This window comes from Sinocyclocheilus grahami, unplaced genomic scaffold (genome assembly GCF_001515645.1).
Source record: "Sinocyclocheilus grahami isolate Dianchi unplaced genomic scaffold, SAMN03320097.WGS_v1.1 scaffold397.1, whole genome shotgun sequence".
In the NCBI taxonomy this organism is placed as follows: domain Eukaryota; kingdom Metazoa; phylum Chordata; class Actinopteri; order Cypriniformes; family Cyprinidae; genus Sinocyclocheilus; species Sinocyclocheilus grahami.
In genome coordinates, this window is record NW_015505576.1 from 410717 (window position 1) to 431324 (window position 20608).

Below are 20608 nucleotides of genomic sequence, written 5' to 3' on the forward strand. Positions count from 1 at the left end.
TCGAATAGTTCCTGTATCAAATGAAGGCCCGCCTTCTGAAATATGAAATGTGCTGTGATTGGTTAGCTGGGCCAGTGTGTGCTGTGATTGGTTAGCTGGGCCAGTGTGTGTTGTGATTGGCAGCACTCGGCGCCTGGTCGGGAAATGTCACGCCCCTTACCATAGCCACCTGCGAGCTTCAGTGTAAATATTGCGTCAAAATCAAATCAATTTGAGCGCGATTTAAACCCAGATGATTGTTACCACTCTAAATTCGTCTGCCTTGGGAAAGCTAGTGTGTCCGACATAGTGATAACACTCGTTGCCTTCTCTAGTGCAGCTCAACCAGGTCTCGTCCCATTCGTTGATATTTGTGATATCACAAATCCCGGAAAATATGCGTTGTAGTCCAAATGAGATGTTCGTTGTAGTTTTTGAAAAGTGATTTCTGTTAAATAAAATCTCTCCTTTTGAAGTGGACTTTGAACTTTGTAACTTTGCAGATCTTTTTTATGCTCAAACAGCAACATTACAGACTAACTAAAGTTGAAAAAGTGAAAAAGCATAATAGGACCCCTTTAAAAAACCTCACACATGCAAAAATGAATGTCTTTTTTATTTATTCAGTCATTCATTCATTCATTCTTTAGTTGCAGTACAAGAAGAAAATCCATCACGATTACATTTCATTACCATCATGGTATGGTTAAAAAACTAAAAAACAAACACATTATAAAAAAAAAAATCATGTCTTTCTTTTTCTTTCTTTCTTTTTTGTTACAATACAAGAAGAAATTACTATCACATTTCTTTACCATCATTACGCAAACATTCATGTCTTTATTTATATTAATAACACAAAAAATTACATTACCATCACATTGCATTACCATCAAGCATTTTTTGTATTGCAATACAAGAAAAAAGAACATTATGCAAAAATCCTCTTGAACATTGATCAAGGCCTTGATGTGACAGTTTTACGTTCTTGAAATGTTTGAAAGAAATCATTTGTTTCAAGATTTCAAAAGTGCTTCTAATTGAGTAATCACCCGGCTATGGTTAATTTCTCACTGTGTGTCTCTAGGATGATAGAGGAGAGACGGAAGGGGAATGTCATGGCCGACAAGAAGCAGATCTTCACGGACATGAGTGAGTGCCGCCCATCCACCACATGACCTTTGACCCCTATTGCATGTGCATCTGAATATAATTGTGTGACTTTGATTCTTCAGAGACGCAGAATTATGACACCATCCAGCTGTCCACATACCGCACCGCTTGCAAGCTCAGATTCATTCAGAAGAAATGCAACCGTGAGTATCAGTCACTTTAAAACACAACTGACTAATGTTGCAAAAGATGCATTTTCAGTGTTGTTTGCGAGTTCGAAAATAAGCTCCGCATAAAGAAAAACTAGTAAGAAACATGTAACAAGATAAGCCAGAAATACACTATTGTTCAAAAGTTGGGCGTCAGTAAGATTTTTTTTTTAAGCAATGATGCATAAAATTGATCAAAAGTGACAGACATTTATAATGTTACAAAAAAATTTATATTTAAAATAAATGCTGTTCTTTTGAAGTTTCTATTCATCAAAGAACCCTAACAAAAACATTTTTTGCAACATTGATAATAATAAGAAATATTTCCTGAGCAGCAAATTGGCATATCAGAATGATTTCTGAAGGATCATGTGACACTGAAGACTGGAGTAATGATGCTGAAAATACAGCTTTGATCACAGGAATAAATTACATTTGACAATGTATTCACATAGAACACCGTTATTTTAAATGGTAATAATATATTACAATATTACTGTTTTTATTACTTGCAATATTTTTTTGTTTTTATTCACAATATTACTGTATTTTTTATCAAATAAATGCAGCCTTGGTGAGCACAAGACTTCTTTCATACACATTAAAAATCTTACTGACCCCAACATTTTTGAACGGTAATGTACATAAAAAATGACACTGGGTTCCAATTTCAGGTTTAAAAGTAAGTTCTTCGTTCTACATGTTTATTTTCATCATATTTGGAGTAATCTGGACTGACATGGTAAGTTTTATTCCCATGTAATTCCCTCTATTTCATGTGTTTTCTCTCTCAGTGCATCTGGTGGACGTGTGGAACATGATCGAGGCGTTCCGTGACAACGGTCTGAACACGCTGGACGTCTGTACCGAGATCAGCGTGGCTCGGCTGGAGACCATCATCACCTGCATCTACCAGCAGCTAAACAAACGGCTGCCCACCACACACCAGATCAACGTCCAGCACAACACCAGCCTGCTGCTCAACTTCATGGTGGCAGCACACAACAGGTGAAAGTGTGTGTGCTGTGTTTGTGAAATTTGGTCGAACTGATCAAAAAGTGACATTAAAGACATTTAGAATGTTACAAAAGTTTTCTATTTCAAATAAATGCTGTTCTTATGAACTGTCTATTCATTAAAGAATTCAGAAAAAATGTGTCATGGTTTCCACAGAAATATGAAGCAGCACAACTGTTTTTAACATTGATAATGATAATAAATTTGTGAGTTCCATTCCCAGGGAACACACGTACTGATAAAAAATGTATAGCCTGAATGCACTGTAAGTCGCTTTGGATAAAAACGTCTGCTAAATGCATAAATGTAATTTTAATGTAATTTTAATTTAAATGTTTCTTGATCAGCAAATCATCATCAGTTCATTTGACGGTGGAACTGTGTGTGTTTTGCAGTGATGCTCAGGGAAGGCTGATGGTGTTTTCAGTGAAAGTGATGCTCTCAGTGCTGTGTGGAGGGAAACTGGTTGATAAACTTCGCTGTAAGTTCATTCATCGATTTCAGCAGTGTCGCCTACTAGTGGACAAATCAAATTAAGTCAAGTCACCTTTATTTATTTAGTGCTTTATACAATACAAATTGTTTCAAAGCAGCTTCACAGTAATATAGACATGAAAATAACAGAATCACTGATGCAAACTTCTTCAGATCTTCTTCAGATATGAGACAAATTCAAGTTCTGCTCTACAGAAGACAATAGTATTCAGCTCTGGGATGATGATGATTATATGCATATCAATACTCATTAACGTGTTTCTTTGCCTATATAACACCTGTGTTTGTGTGTGTGTGTTAGATATTTTCTCTCAGATATCAGATACTCATGGTGCGATGGTGATGTCCAAGTTTGACCACTTCCTGCAGGAGGTGCTGAAGCTGCCCACTGCCGTGTTTGAGGGGCCGTCGTTCGGCTACATGCATCACTTCGCCAGATCCGGCTTTCCTCAACAAGTAACCACCTGCGAGCTTCAGTGTAAATATTGCGTCAAAATCAAATCAATTTGAGCGCGATTTAAACCCAGATGATTGTTACCACTCTAAATTCGTCTGCCTTGGGAAAGCTAGTGTGTCCGACATAGTGATAACACTCGTTGCCTTCTCTAGTGCAGCTCAACCAGGTCTCGTCCCATTCGTTGATATTTGTGATATCACAAATCCCGGAAAATATGCGTTGTAGTCCAAATGAGATGTTCGTTGTAGTTTTTGAAAAGTGATTTCTGTTAAATAAAATCTCTCCTTTTGAAGTGGACTTTGAACTTTGTAACTTTGCAGATCTTTTTTATGCTCAAACAGCAACATTACAGACTAACTAAAGTTGAAAAAGTGAAAAAGCATAATAGGACCCCTTTAAAAAACCTCACACATGCAAAAATGAATGTCTTTTTTATTTATTCAGTCATTCATTCATTGTTATTTTAGTTGCAGTACAAGAAGAAAATCCATCACGATTACATTTCATTACCATCATGGTATGGTTAAAAAACAAACTCAATTACACATTATAAAAAAAAAAATCATGTCTTTCTTTTTCTTTCTTTCTTTTTTGTTACAATACAAGAAGAAATTACTATCACATTTCTTTACCATCATTACGCAAACATTCATGTCTTTATTTATATTAATAACACAAAAAATTACATTACCATCACATTGCATTACCATCAAGCATTTTTTGTATTGCAATACAAGAAAAAAGAACATTATGCAAAAATCCTCTTGAACATTGATCAAGGCCTTGATGTGACAGTTTTACGTTCTTGAAATGTTTGAAAGAAATCATTTGTTTCAAGATTTCAAAAGTGCTTCTAATTGAGTAATCACCCGGCTATGGTTAATTTCTCACTGTGTGTCTCTAGGATGATAGAGGAGAGACGGAAGGGGAATGTCATGGCCGACAAGAAGCAGATCTTCACGGACATGAGTGAGTGCCGCCCATCCACCACATGACCTTTGACCCCTATTGCATGTGCATCTGAATATAATTGTGTGACTTTGATTCTTCAGAGACGCAGAATTATGACACCATCCAGCTGTCCACATACCGCACCGCTTGCAAGCTCAGATTCATTCAGAAGAAATGCAACCGTGAGTATCAGTCACTTTAAAACACAACTGACTAATGTTGCAAAAGATGCATTTTCAGTGTTGTTTGCGAGTTCGAAAATAAGCTCCGCATAAAGAAAAACTAGTAAGAAACATGTAACAAGATAAGCCAGAAATACACTATTGTTCAAAAGTTGGGCGTCAGTAAGATTTTTTTTTTAAGCAATGATGCATAAAATTGATCAAAAGTGACAGACATTTATAATGTTACAAAAAAATTTATATTTAAAATAAATGCTGTTCTTTTGAAGTTTCTATTCATCAAAGAACCCTAACAAAAACATTTTTTGCAACATTGATAATAATAAGAAATATTTCCTGAGCAGCAAATTGGCATATCAGAATGATTTCTGAAGGATCATGTGACACTGAAGACTGGAGTAATGATGCTGAAAATACAGCTTTGATCACAGGAATAAATTACATTTGACAATGTATTCACATAGAACACCGTTATTTTAAATGGTAATAATATATTACAATATTACTGTTTTTATTACTTGCAATATTTTTTTGTTTTTATTCACAATATTACTGTATTTTTTATCAAATAAATGCAGCCTTGGTGAGCACAAGACTTCTTTCATACACATTAAAAATCTTACTGACCCCAACATTTTTGAACGGTAATGTACATAAAAAATGACACTGGGTTCCAATTTCAGGTTTAAAAGTAAGTTCTTCGTTCTACATGTTTATTTTCATCATATTTGGAGTAATCTGGACTGACATGGTAAGTTTTATTCCCATGTAATTCCCTCTATTTCATGTGTTTTCTCTCTCAGTGCATCTGGTGGACGTGTGGAACATGATCGAGGCGTTCCGTGACAACGGTCTGAACACGCTGGACGTCTGTACCGAGATCAGCGTGGCTCGGCTGGAGACCATCATCACCTGCATCTACCAGCAGCTAAACAAACGGCTGCCCACCACACACCAGATCAACGTCCAGCACAACACCAGCCTGCTGCTCAACTTCATGGTGGCAGCACACAACAGGTGAAAGTGTGTGTGCTGTGTTTGTGAAATTTGGTCGAACTGATCAAAAAGTGACATTAAAGACATTTAGAATGTTACAAAAGTTTTCTATTTCAAATAAATGCTGTTCTTATGAACTGTCTATTCATTAAAGAATTCAGAAAAAATGTGTCATGGTTTCCACAGAAATATGAAGCAGCACAACTGTTTTTAACATTGATAATGATAATAAATTTGTGAGTTCCATTCCCAGGGAACACACGTACTGATAAAAAATGTATAGCCTGAATGCACTGTAAGTCGCTTTGGATAAAAACGTCTGCTAAATGCATAAATGTAATTTTAATGTAATTTTAATTTAAATGTTTCTTGATCAGCAAATCATCATCAGTTCATTTGACGGTGGAACTGTGTGTGTTTTGCAGTGATGCTCAGGGAAGGCTGATGGTGTTTTCAGTGAAAGTGATGCTCTCAGTGCTGTGTGGAGGGAAACTGGTTGATAAACTTCGCTGTAAGTTCATTCATCGATTTCAGCAGTGTCGCCTACTAGTGGACAAATCAAATTAAGTCAAGTCACCTTTATTTATTTAGTGCTTTATACAATACAAATTGTTTCAAAGCAGCTTCACAGTAATATAGACATGAAAATAACAGAATCACTGATGCAAACTTCTTCAGATCTTCTTCAGATATGAGACAAATTCAAGTTCTGCTCTACAGAAGACAATAGTATTCAGCTCTGGGATGATGATGATTATATGCATATCAATACTCATTAACGTGTTTCTTTGCCTATATAACACCTGTGTTTGTGTGTGTGTGTTAGATATTTTCTCTCAGATATCAGATACTCATGGTGCGATGGTGATGTCCAAGTTTGACCACTTCCTGCAGGAGGTGCTGAAGCTGCCCACTGCCGTGTTTGAGGGGCCGTCGTTCGGCTACATGCATCACTTCGCCAGATCCGGCTTTCCTCAACAAGTAACCGTTTCACACACGTTTCCACTCTTTGTCTTCTTTGTGGTGTTTGCTAAACCTTACTATGATTGCTTATATAGGGTTAGTGATCTGGACAAACCCAGAGCATTGACTGTTCGACTGCATGACCGTTCATTTGTGCTACAGAAATAATAATGAAGTAATAATACTTCAAATCATGCAGCCTGATGAAGTGATCAAACTTGCAGTTTTAACCTGGTGCAGGGTTCTCAATTATGGAAAAATCATAATCACAATTATTTTGGTCAGTATAAAGATCACAGTTATTTAAACCAATCGCTCATTGATTTTGGAAAGCCAGATCATGCATTTATTGAACTTGAATTGAACTTGATTTTTTAAATAATTGTCTTTGTAACAGTCGGTTTACTTGAACTTGAATTTCATTTATAATTTAACTGAAAAACTAATTTTAAAACGTTATAAAAATTTGATAAAAATACATTAAACAAGTCCTAAACGCTTAGAATACCTTAGCAGCCACGTAGCAACAGCGTAGTAGTGTCCTAAACACTCAGAATACCATAGCAACACCCTAGCAACCACATAGCAACAGCACAGCAGGGCCCTAAACTCTCAGAATACCTTAGCAACAACATAGCAGTGCCCAAACTCTCAGAATACCTTAGCAATAGCATAACAGTGTCCAAAACACTGGGAATACCATAGCAACAACCTAGCAAGTCCAAAATGCTCAGAATACCTTAGTAGCCATGTAGCAATAGCATAGTAGTGTCCTAAACACTCCGAATTCCATAGCAACACCCAAGCAACAGCACAGCAGTGTCCAACACACTGAGAAATACCTTAGCAACCACATAGCAACACCCTAGCAACAGCATAGCATTTCCCAAAACACTGAGAATACCTTAGCAACCACATAGCAACAGCATAGCAGTGTCCAAAATGCTCAGAATACCATAGCAACCACATAGCAACAGCATAACAGTGCTTTAAACACTCAGAATATCTTAGCAACTACACAGCAATTGCATAGCAGTGTCCTTAACACTCAGAATACCTTAGCAACCCTATAGCAAAACCCTTGACTAGTAACAGCAGGTTTTGCACAAGGAAAGCATCACTCATGTTTTGTGCCATAGTTCTGCCATCAATATGTTTTTGAGTCTGTGTGTGTGTGTGTGTGTTTAACAGAAGAAGGTGATGCTGAACATGTTTCTGGATACTCTGATGTCAGATTCTCCTCAGTGTCTCATTTGGCTTCCTCTGCTGCAACGGCTAGCAAACGTGGAGAACGGTAACACACACACTGAATAATATATGCTTAAATTATTCATATTACTCAGACTCATTTATGCTGGCATGACAGAGCTAGAATCTGCACAATTCCCTAACATTTGATACATTTTTTTAGTTTAATATTCATATATTCCAACACACTGAATCTCTCTCTTTCTCAGTCCATCATCCGGTGGCGTGTTCTTTCTGTCGGTCGGAGGGCATGGTGGGATTCCGTTATCGCTGTCAGCAGTGTTTTAATTATCAGCTGTGTCAGAACTGTTTCTGGCGAGGTCATGCAAGCGGAAACCACAACAACCAGCACGAGATGAAGGAGCATTCGTCCTGGGTGAGGATCAGCTACAGTTGTCATGTCATACGTTTTTATTTATTTGTGTGTATATATATATATATATACATACATATATATATATATATATATGTATGTATATATATATATATATATATATAAATAAAACAGTGCACTAAAAACAGTAATAATTTAGTTATGTCACTTTCCATCATCTATGAACATGGAAAACCAGGAAATATCAAGGATTTTTTATGGCAATTAATAAAAAAGAATTAAATCATGGGAGTTAATAAAATTCTAAAAGTTTTCTTTAGCAAATTAAAATTTCTACACTACCAATCAAAGGTTTGGGTTCGGTGGGATTTTTAAAAAGTCTTAAAAACTCACCAAGGCTGCATTTGTTTGATTAAAAATACAGTAAAAGTAATATTGTGAAATATGATTATGATTTAAAAGAACAGTTTTCTATTTCAGTATATCTTAAAATGTAATTTATTCCTGTGATGCAAAGCTGAATATTCAGCATCATTACTCCAGTCTTCAGTGTCACATGATCTTCAGAAATCATTCTAATATGCTGATTTGCTGCTCAAGAAACATTTCTTTTGAAAATATTTGTGCTGCTTAATATTTTTGTGAAATATTTTTTGTAACATTATAAATGTATTTACTGCCACTTTTGATCAATTTAATGCATCCTTGCTGAAAAAAATTTGTGAGTTTATTTAAAAAAAAAAAAAATTCTGACTAACCCCAAACTTTTATGGTTGTTTTCATGGTACTTTATATAGTGCAGGTTTCACACAGGCTGGAAAACCAATTGAAACTTCTACACTAAGTCTGCATTTCTTTATGCAAATGGATCTGTTAATTAATCCAAAAACAGTGCAACAAGATACAAGTGAAAACATTTAATGTCTTTTGGTTTTCAGTTTTGGTTCCATATTTGTGTGTGTTTGTTCCAGAAATCTCCAGCTAAGAAGCTGGGTCATGCCATCAGTAAATCCTTGGGCTGTGTGCCGAGCAGAGAGCCATCCCACCCTGTCTACCCAGAATACCCCGAGAAGCCCCTCAACCTCTCCAATATAGTGTAAGACAGTCTCTCTCTCTCTCTCTCTCTCACACACACACACACACACAGTCCTCTGTCTGTTGGGATTGTTTCTATTGGTTCCCAGCATCACATGATCACATTGTCTCTGTGGACACACTGATGAGGGTCAGACACGATCACTTGACAGAGACAGACAGACAGAGAAAGAGTTTGCTTTTATTATCTGCTTACAGACGAGAGGTCAGTTATGATTTTGTCTTCATTCTGGTGTCTGTTTTTCTCGATCTGTCTGTTTTACCAGGATTCCCGCTCTCGTCTCTCTCTCTGTTCTGTCTGTGTTGCTTCAGTCTCTTAGTTTTGCATGACTGACTGGTGTGTGTGTGTGTGTGTGTGTGTGTGTGTGTGTGTCAGTTGAACAGTGTAATGGTCTCGATCTGTCTGTTTTACCAGGATTCCCGCTCTCGTCTCTCTCTCTGTTCTGTCTGTGTTGCTTCAGTCTCTTAGTTTTGCATGACTGACTGGTGTGTGTGTGTGTGTGTGTGTGTGTGTCTTTGGGTCAGTTGAACAGTGTAATGTTTAATTTATTCCGAATGCGTGTGTGTGTGTGTGTGTGTGAGTGAGAGAGAGAGAGAGAAAGTATGTATAGATTGTTTTCAAGGTGTCTGAACTTTTATTTACATCAATCAAGATTTCAGGTTAAAGTGTACATGAACGTGTAATGGAAATGTGCGTTATGACTAGTTAATATTTCTTTGATGCCTTTCTCAATATGCTTTTATCACCTTTTAGTTGTTTTGTAGTTCACTACAGTGCGACAAATTAAATACAAATGAAATATGACACATTTTAAAAATTGAAGATATTCCCCGTTTCTCAATAAATGTGAAGCTATGCATGAACAATGATGAAAAACTTCAAAATGTTGGTTAATATACTTATAGACATGTATTATCTAATATTACGAAATACTACTAAATATTAAATTATGTAGGTATTACATATTACACAGCCCTGCATCTTGAAAAAATATCAGCTGATTTGCAAAAATATTGCTAATGTTAATATTACTGAATATTTCATAATTTGCTGGTGCCAAGTTCAATTATATCTTGCTATCACAGTTTTTTTTCTTTCTTTTTTCTTTTCTTTCTAAGAATGAAAAATCTTCATTCTCATTTTGTAAAAAAGATTATGTAATGGAAATTTTGAATTGATATATTTGACCTCCGCATCATTTAATTAGTTAATATTTAGTATATATGTGTGTTTGTTTCAGCAACACAAATCAGACAAATGATCATAAGCAGTCAAATGTCAAAAGTTTCTATTTTAATGACAAAAAGAAGCATTCAAAATGTATCATCTAACCTGCATTTTGCAAAGGAGTGAAAAAAATTGAACAAAGGCTGAGAATTGAACAGGTATTTGTAACCTGGCTTAGGAAATTATGTCTTTATGTCTTTATAGTGTTTTTTTCTGGTGATTAAGGGATAATACAAAACTTGTTCACCTTACAAATGGTTGTCGAAAGCAAAAAAGCTACTAAATTCATCATATTTTGTGAGAAAGTGCGACATGCTCAAGCAAAATACTATTTTTGAAATCAGCACCTCAAAATTGGTGAGAAACAAGTATTGGATTGCGAATATGATACAGGGTAGTGTTGTTTTGTTACATATAGATAACCATTTTATTGTGTCTTTTTTTCCTCTAGTCCTCCCCGTCCAATAGGAAACATGAATGAACCAGTTCTGCCCCCGTCTGCAGGCCCCAGCCCCACTAAGAGGTGAGCACCTGCTCTTCACCTTTGACCTTTCAGATGAGTCAGTTTATAGTGCTTTGTGTGAGAAGTTTTATTTAATCTGTCTGTTACGATACTCATAAATTTAGAGCTAGAACATTTAGCTAAAACTATTATTTTTAACAATATCATACTGTACATCATGTTTTGATGCCTGTAATCATGTTGTAAAATGTTTTAAAAATACAAACTATTTATTTTAATATTTAGTGTATTTTATCTTTTTTTTTTTTTTTTTATATATATATAAATCTAGTTTAGATTTATAATATCAGCCATCTATTGGTTATTGGGAGCATGAATATAATTAATAATTAATTATACGTTTAATATCAGGGCTTCCAGTGTCCAAAACTATCATTTTTACCACACGTGCTAATAGCTGGTGAAAAATTACCAGCCATAAATATTTTTTACAGGCCATGAAACTTAACATTTAAAAAAAATATATAATAATAAAACAGTGACTGCTATTACTACTTAGGGCTGAATGATGAGGAAACAACTAAAAATTGTGCTTGCAATTTTTTAAAACTCTGATACATGAATTAATAATTCACAAGGAAAACAAAATGTTTAATTTCACTTTTCAACAGCAGTGTAATAATTTGCTGGTAACACTTTACAATAAGGTTCATTAGTTAACGTTAGTTAACTACTTTAGTTAACATGAACAATACTACTACAGCATTTATTAATTATATTTAATGTTATTTTAGCATTTACTAATGCATTATTAAAATCAAAAGTTGTGATTGTTAACATTAGTTAATGCACTGTGAATTAACATGAAATAACAATGAACGACTGTATTTTCATTAACTAACATTAACAAAGATGAATAGATACTGTAATAAATGCATTGTTCATTGTTTGTTCATGTTAGTCAATACATGAACTAACATGAACTAATGGAACCTTATTGTAAAGTGTTACCATTTTACTGTTAAATATAATAAAACAAAACTGGTAGGTGTTGTTACTCGAACTCTGCTGGGGGAAAAAAAAGTAAAAAAATAAAAATAAAAAAAACTCCAAAACCATTGCATATATTGTCTTTTAAAACTATAGTATAGTTTTATATGGGAAGGCAATTTAATTAAAAAAGTGACAAAATAACAGGTTTTAACTTAAAAGCATCATTTCCAATTCATCTTTCTGTAAAATGTGTTTGCAATAGAAGATCACATCATGGTGGTTTGGCTGTAATATCATGTCTTGAATGGAAAAAAATGGTCTTTAATAAAATTGTTAAAAAACAAATTATACTTTTGCGTAGGGCTGGAGGATTTAACCTAAAAAACATATTTTAATTACATTTTCATGTGTAGTTTTTTTAAATACAGTCTACAGTATATATATTTGTACAACAACACCAACTATTATTATTATTATTTTAAGAAATGTTTATTTAGTGAAATTGTAAAAATTAAACAAATTATGTAATTAAATAACAGCCTTAATTTTGGACCCTAGGTGCATCCCTAATACAAATTAGGGACTAAGCAGTGTTAGAGTACAGCCCACTCATACAAAAACTGTTTGAAACTGTAATTTGCAATTCAATGTAATTTTGTGTTTGCGTGTGTGTAGACCGCCGACTCTAGCCACAGCTCAGCGTATGAATGAGGAACACGCTCTGATCGCGGCGTATGTGAATAAACTCCAGAGCAGCCCACGGTGAGTGTGTGTGTCAGCTGAGGTTATGTAGGGTTTTGTAAATGTAATAATGTTTTCTGTGTGTGTGTGTTTGTAGTGCGTTAGACAGTCCTAGCCGAACGGATGAAGAGCACAGACTCATCGCTCGTTACGCCTCTCGTCTGGCCACGGATCCTGGACATACAGGAGTGAGTTACACACACGTTTGCTATCTCTTTTCAAATTATGCTCACTACAGACATACAAGATGCCGCCTTGCATTAAAAAGTCTCTATTGACTTAATGAATCAATTTTACCTTTAAGTTCACCCCCAAAGAAACGTTTATGAAGCGTTAAGTCAGATTTAGCTTACTTTTTGAGACTGTTTTGTCTCCAAACTATAGCTAAGCAAATGCACGGAGTAAAACACTAATATATTTCTTTGTTCCTGCTGCTTTTGTGAATCACAGAGACCTTCAGACTTCAGCTACAACACCAACAAACAGCAGAGAGAGCTGATCATGCAGCTGGAGAACAAGAACAGGTACTCACTCACAGTTGCATATGGAGATGTTTTCATGAAGATTTACATCCAGCTTTTGGTTTTGGATTTTAGTCTCAGTGAGTGTGTAAAGGATAATTCTGTGTGTGTTTTCAGGGAGATTTTACAGGAGATCCAGCATTTGCGAGCAGAGCATGAACAGGCATGTCAGCCGACTCCAGAGAGAGTCCAACAAAACCCGACCCTGCTGGCAGAACTCAGACAGCTCAGGTACCACACACACACACACACACACACGCATGTTGGGTTTTGTGTTTTATGGGGACTTTCCATAGACAATGATTTTTATACTGTACAAACTGTATTTTGTATTCCTTAACCCTAAATGCAACCCTCACAGAAAACTTTCTGCGTTTTTACATTTAAAAAAAAACATAATTTAGTATGATTTATAAACAGTTTTCCTCATAGGGACCAAAAAAATGTCTCCACAAGGTGAAAAATTTCAGGTTTTGCTATCCTTATGGGGACCTTTGGTCCTTACAACATAGGGTTTATCCGGACCCCCCCCCCTTTTATAAATTTTTTTAAAGTATGTCTACATAGTTTTTTCTCATTTTAGTTTTAGTTTAGTTTTTTTTATTTCCTTAGCAACTGAATTGAACAAATTTTAGCATGTACTAATGTTTTTTTTCATGTAAAAATAAAGTATTTGTTCACATTAGTTAATGCACTGTGAATTAACATGAACAATTGTATTTTTATTAACTAACATTAACAAAGGTTAAAAAATGTTGTAAAAAATATATTTGTAATTGTTAGTTCATGTTAATTCCTTAACTAATGTTAACAAAAGATAACTTGTAAAATGTTACCATCCTTTTTATTTATTATTATAAAAGATGATTTACTTACAAGATTATTTACATCAAACAACTGTTGAGTAAATATCATAAAATTATTTCTCCCTCTAAGTCACTGGAAGAAAATGTGTTTTCTGCAATGACAATAAAGCATTCATACATTCATTCATTTGAATTAATGATTTAAAAAAAAACACGTGTTTGTTTCACTATAATTTGTCTAGACAGTTTTACTTTGTTTAATTTTTTTTAATTGCCAATATTCTCTTTGACTTCTCCCATTAGATTCCCATTAGACCAGTTTAACTTGTCGAAACTGTGTAAAAGTGTTTCATTTTTCTGCAAGTTTTGAGATTCACGTTTTTTAAAACATATTTGCCAAATGAATGCCAAATATGTCAAAAACCAACTTTAAGAGGCAATTTGAAGCACTTCTCACAATGTAAAAATAAATCTTCCAAAACATGTTGTGTTTTAAATCTGTAAGATGGTTTTAGTTTAGGGTTTGGGTCTAATAATCATCATCCTGTCAGAGCTCATTGTGTCTGTGAGAGGTCTAAGCTCTGTGCTTGTGTTTGTGTGTGTTTTAGGCAGAGGAAGGATGAGCTGGAGCAGAGGATGTCGTCTCTACAGGAGAGCAGGAGAGAGCTCATGGTGCAGCTGGAAGGACTCATGAAACTACTGAAGGTACACCAGACACACAGAGCAAGACGAGACAAGACAACAGGACACACTCTTTAACTACTGAGACTTTCTAGTGCATTGTAATATTTCTGCCACTGGAGGCACTGTGTGTCACTGCCACACTCTCTTTAGCGTTTAGCATCTGAGCTGCTGTCTTTTCTCACATACTTAATCTAGTTTTCCACTTTTTGTTTCTTCTCTTTACGGATTAGAGTTTATAGTGTTAATACTTGCTCTCGTCATCTGTTTTTCACTCCCTCTGTTCTTTTCCTCCATCTCTGTCCTGTTCCTGCAGGATGAGGAGCAGAGACAAGCTGTGAGTGTGTGTTCCACTCTGCATGTCAGAGAAATTACTGTGTGATTTCATAAAATGCACATTTAAAGTTCACTTACATAAATAAATATGTCGATAAATAGAACGGTTATAAGGTTCTACAGCATTGATCTCATATTGCTCTTAAAAGTTGCTAGCAAGTTTCTAAAGAATCACAATGCCATAATGTGAGTTTACATGCCTCACAAATTAAACAATCATGTATGTATTGTAACTAAGGCTTTTATAAATCATAGTTGCTTCAAAATTCACACTTGACTTGACCGAGTGTAATTTATCTTTAAATTACAGATATTGTTTTATCCATAAATTAAAATTTACTATTGTCAAAATCCACAGGAAATTCTGGGCTGGCCTAAAAATGTAGGCCTTACTTAAAGGGGGCATATGATGCGATTTCAAGTTTTCCTTTCTCTTTGGAGTGTTACAAGCTGATTGTGCATAGATAAGATCCCTGAAGTTGCAAAGACTAAAGTCTCAAAACCAAATTTTCTTTTTTTAATTTTTCAAAACACCTACAGTACAAACTGATCATTCATTAAAACCAAAAGAAAGCTTTTGAAACATTTTGATTATTACAGTTATTTGCATTATTAGCAGGAAGTATTCTACCATGTGTAGAGTATATTTTACATATATTTTAAGTGCATTTCATGGCAATACATGACAAAAATAACAACATCCAGTCAAACCAATGAAGTAAAATAAAACTCGGCTTATGTTCGGCAGTGTTATTATTGATAACTAAAATTAAAACATTCAAAATTGTTTAGGTTAAGTGAAATCAAGCAAAAATATAAATATTACATAAAAAATGTACTTAAAAAATTAAATTAGAAATGTTGCCTTGGCAACTAACTGAAATAAATATGTGACCCTGGACCACAAAAGCAGTGTTAAGTCGCTGGGGTATATTTGTAACAATAGCCAAAAATACATTGTATGGGTCAGAATTATTGATTTTTCTTTTATGCCAAAAATCATTAGGATATTAAGTAAAGATCATGTTCCATGAAAATATTTTGTAAATTTACTACTGTAAATATATTAAAACTTAATTTTTGATTAGTAATATGCATTGCTAAGAACTTCATTTGGACAACTTTAAAGGTGATTTTCTAAATTTTTGATTTTTTTGCACCCTCAGATTCCTGATTTTTCAGATTTTTCTCAGCCAAATATCGTCCTATTCTAGCAAACATACATAAATGGAAAGCTTATTTATTCAGCTTTCAGATGATGTATAAATCTCAATTTCGAAAAATGGACCCTTATGACTGGTTTTGTGTGTTAAAGCTGAAGTGCTAAAATTACTAAAACTATAACTGAAATAAATATAAAATTAAATATAAATATAAAAAAACTGAAATTAATAAAAATAAGAAAAGCACATAAAAATTACTAAGAATGTAACTAATAAAAATTACAACATAAAATTACTAAAATTAAAATTAAAAACTGAAAATATAAAAATAAAAGCTAATTCAAAATATTAAATTATATTATCATAGTATATAAATAATACTAAAATAACACTAATGCTCACTTATTTGTAATATTACGAGAGAAAACTATAACTAATATGATTTCCATCTTTAAAAATGGTGTTTGTAATATTTTAGCCAGTGTATTAGGACATGAATATGGGGATATGAAAATGCACTGGCTGTGTGTGTATGAGTTTCTGTGCATGTGAGAGAAATTGTTCAGTGTCTCTCGTTTGTTTATATGAAAGTTCATTTCCATTGTTTTTCATTTATTTTCATTTAGAAGTATTTATCTCTTTCTTTTCCACCCCATGTTTAACTTCCAGTGTCTGCTGTAAGTTCTCACAGAATAACAATGCATCTTTTCACGTGTTAGAAGTAGTAGAAGCTAGGGCTGTCAAAATGGCTGAAAAACTAAATTCGAATTTTGCACTTAAATATGATCAAAATTCGAATTATGTTCTAATTTAAAATGCATAATTTCAGTTAGGGTGATGAAAAGCTTTTGGCTTCTCTCCTGAGGCCACAAGAGGGCGCATCGAGCAAAATATTACATTAATTTTACATGGCTGTCTAAACATGTGGCTCTTTTGTGCGCGTTTGTGTTGCGAGTGCAACGGTGATAGATGTCCCTCTAGAAAATGCGCAAAATATGCGTTCTATGAGAACGGCTTGGTTTCAGTTTTGACGTAAACAAGATTTTCTCACCGCATTGATGTTCTCTTTTCCCGCAATATTTGTCATTAACAACACAGCAGCGCCGCATCTAGTGGCTTCAACTGGATAGGCTAAGAAAAACATTAAAATGCAATGACACTTACATCGTCATCGCATCTCGTGCGCCACTGATAAGGCTGCCTCCTTAACGCACACCTCAAATTCGAATGCAACGTTTTTGCATTCGAATGTGGCTTTTTATTTTCAATTTGACGAATATTCGAAATTCAACAAAAATGTTGACAGCCCTAGTAGCAGCACATATTTTAAGACATAAGTTTTCCATTAACAGGTGTCTTGTTTTGTTTTCAGAAATTATTTTAAATAATTAGATAATTTAAATGATCTTTGCCATTAGCTGTATTTTTCTCTCAGTCTCCCTTATTTCATGAGCTTGGCTTTCTTTATGTGAATAGCTGTTTACATGTAAACACGTAGTGAAATCTGTCAGTAGTTTTAAGCGCTGGGAGAAACGTTTAGCAGGTGTATCTTGTACAATATGAAGTTTTTATTCTCTCTCTTCAGGCTCAAGCTGCTGGCTCCTCCCCCAGCCATGCCTCCCCTCGTTCTGTGCCAATGCCCATTCGCTCTCCTTCCTCTGGCTCCACCCCCACACACGCAGGCCACACCCCCACACACGGACCCCAGGACTCTTTAGCTGGAGTGGGTGGAGATGTTCAGGAAGCATTTGCTCAGGGTAACATCTTCATTTACAACTAAATACAGAGACTATTGCGGGGGGTTTTTTCTGATGAGCAACAAGAATTTTTGTGGGCCACATGATTCAGATTGTTGGGGGATTGAACTGGGTAGCCCCGCCCATTTTGACATCTCATTAGTCTGAAATAGTCTGTATATTAAACATCAAATATGTTATTTTGGTATTATTTTGTTGTGGACAGACAAAATATTTTGAAATGTCACTTCATAAATGTTAGTTGGTGTAACAATTCAATGATTTTATCAAGTTTTTAGCCTTTATTAACTCAATAAACCTACAAAACATTGTCATAATTTGGACATTCTTTGTGTTTGGCTCCTACAGGACCTCGCAGAAACCTGCGAAATGATCTCCTGGTGGCAGCAGACTCCATCACAAACACCATGTCTTCACTGGTCAAAGAGCTCAACTCGGGTACGATCATGATGCATTGTGGGTAGTTGTGTTCTCACAGCCGTGACAGAGAAATTATGTGAGAATTTCAGGTCACCTGTTACTTGAAATAGACAAATAATCCTTGTCAATTGGACTATATTTATAATAATAAACTAGCAAAACTTCTTAAAAGTAAATACACACAAAACAATTATTTTGGACATTGTAGTGCTATGGTAACATTTGAATATAGATATGTAAATATCTTGGTATATGAATCAGGGTTATTATAGTTAAATAAATGTGAAAGCATTAAAAAATGTTTTTACTTGAAATAACTGACATAAAATATATTTAAAAATTATGTTATTTCTGCTAAATGCCCAACACATTTCTCATTCTTATTTAGTTTAACTTGATTTATTTAAATAATTAAAACTGAAATAAAAATGTATATAAAATATATAGATGTATTAAAAATTACAACAACATACAACAAAATTACTAAAAATTTAACTAAAATTAAAATGAAAGCAGAAAAATAAAAAATAAAAACGTGTAAAACCGTAATAAAAACCATGATAGTATCTTAATTATACTAAAATAATGCTGACATGATTAATTTAGTATTATTTATATACTATTATAATATTTAATAATATTTGCTTTCATTTTTATATTTCATTTCCACTTTAGTTTACATTTAAGTAAATTTGTTAGGTGCTTTTGTATTTTTTTTTTTAAAAAAATTTATATATTTATATTTTCAGCCATTTTGTTTTTTATTTTTCAGTTTCCGTAATTTTAGTCTTTCTAAATTAAACTTATTTTATTTCAGTTAGTTGCCAAGGCAACATTTCTAATGTTCATTTAATCTAATTACTATTATTATTTTTCTATTACTATTTATTTCAGCTTTATTTAAATGAATGAAAACAATTTGTATTAAATTATGAACTAAAATATTAGAGAATAAATATAAAAAAAAATTTTTTTAGTAACAACACTTAAATTGTCTCTAGACAAAAAATTGTTACAAAATTGTATTGGAGTGTATAATGATTCTTAATTTATTTATTTTTGTTTACAAACATATATATATATTCTCTTCTGTTGTCTTTAGTAGAAGATGGAGGAGAGGAGGATGAGAGACTGCTGCAGAATGGCAAAGACAGAGGTATAACCCATCACATCAGAACTACGTTTCCCAGAATGCATCTGTGTTCCTAAATGCAGACCTCTTTCAGTCGGTGTCCTTACATGAACATCAATGATTTCATGAGATTAATCCTCTCTGCACACAACAAAAGCTCATAATGTTTTACGGGGCGGGTGTGTGTGTGTGTGTGTGTGTGTTTGTGTGTCTTTCTGGCGTGTGTCTGCGCTGTCTGAGGGGGCTCGTTAATGCTTAATTTCTCGTTAGTATTAACGAGGAGGCTGTTTACGAGTGTGTGGAGGGGTGCTGGATGTTTTTTTTTAAACACTTCCAGTAGGGTCAGAGGGGTCCTGCGCACTGAACCTTTATGAGCCGAACCCGTACTAGGAAACACCTTCATTATAGCACTCGTTCTTTCTCTTTCTTTGCTGTGTTCATTCATCTCTCCATCCAGCTCCGCCGCTCATGTTTTATTGGTCTGCTTCTGATGGCCTTTCTCTGCTGGTTTCAGATGCCATCACTCAAAATTAGACTCTGAGCAGAAGTTTGCTCAAAATTGCTGTAGCTGGAATCATTTCCTGAGTGAATATTTTCTGGAGAGCAGCACTTAAAACAGGCCTCTGGTAAAATGTGCTAATGACTTATACTTACGGTATCTTGCATCAGCAGGCTCATTTCATTTTGAAAGCATTAATTTGAAATAAATGTCTCAAGACAAAAAAAAAAAGTTACAAAATTGTATTGGAGCATCTCAAGCTAAATTAATAGAGACTTTAAACTTGATATTTCTGTGAATATCTATTTTTCAATTATCAGTTGTTATTTTATACACAAACATACCATTCAAGATTTGTAATGTTTTTAAAAATGTCTCTAATGCTCACCAAGGCTGCATTTATTTGACTAAAAATACAGTAAAAATAGTAATACTGTGAAATATTATTACAATTTAAAATAGCTGTTTTCTATTTGAATATATGTTAACATGTAATTTATTCATGTGATGCAAAGCTGAATTTTCAGAATCATGACTCCAGTCTTCAGTGTCACATGATCCTTCAGAAATCATTTTAATATGTTGATTTGCTGCTCAAGAAACATTTCTGATTATTATCAATGTTGAAAACAGTTATGCTGCTTAATAGTTTTGCGGAAACCATGACACTTTTTTTTCAGGATTCTTTAAAAAGAAATAGAAGGTTTAAAAGAACAGCATTAATTTGATATAGGAATATTTTGTAAGATTATAAATATCTTTACTGTCAGTTTTGACCAATTTAATGCATCCTTGATGAATAAAAGTAATTTTATATATATATATA

At 34.1% G+C, this 20608-nt stretch overlaps 1 protein-coding gene across 5 annotated transcripts in view; it reads left to right on the forward strand.

Moving 5' to 3' along the window:
- Positions 1-20608, forward strand: part of LOC107550403 (dystrobrevin beta-like) — a 44287-nt gene that overhangs the window by 14128 nt on the left and 9551 nt on the right. Inside the window, exons 3-20 of one of the 5 annotated variants that reach the window (XM_016231667.1) lie at positions 1067-1131; positions 1215-1295; positions 2099-2312; positions 2717-2802; positions 3118-3272; positions 7557-7659; positions 7823-7989; positions 8919-9043; positions 10722-10793; positions 12402-12488; positions 12565-12655; positions 12918-12991; positions 13106-13219; positions 14403-14499; positions 14792-14812; positions 17560-17731; positions 18080-18169; positions 19254-19307. In XM_016231667.1, the coding sequence (XP_016087153.1) occupies positions 1068-1131; positions 1215-1295; positions 2099-2312; positions 2717-2802; positions 3118-3272; positions 7557-7659; positions 7823-7989; positions 8919-9043; positions 10722-10793; positions 12402-12488; positions 12565-12655; positions 12918-12991; positions 13106-13219; positions 14403-14499; positions 14792-14812; positions 17560-17731; positions 18080-18169; positions 19254-19307 (1867 nt within the window). In that variant the 5' untranslated portion in view covers position 1067. Of the gene's footprint in view, positions 1-1066; positions 1132-1214; positions 1296-2098; positions 2313-2716; positions 2803-3117; positions 3273-4168; positions 4243-4325; positions 4407-5209; positions 5424-5827; positions 5914-6228; positions 6384-7556; positions 7660-7822; positions 7990-8918; positions 9044-10721; positions 10794-12401; positions 12489-12564; positions 12656-12917; positions 12992-13105; positions 13220-14402; positions 14500-14791; positions 14813-17559; positions 17732-18079; positions 18170-19253; positions 19308-20608 lie in introns of those variants that run through there. The other 4 variants (XM_016231669.1, XM_016231668.1, XM_016231670.1 and 1 more) reach the window with 4 other exon arrangements.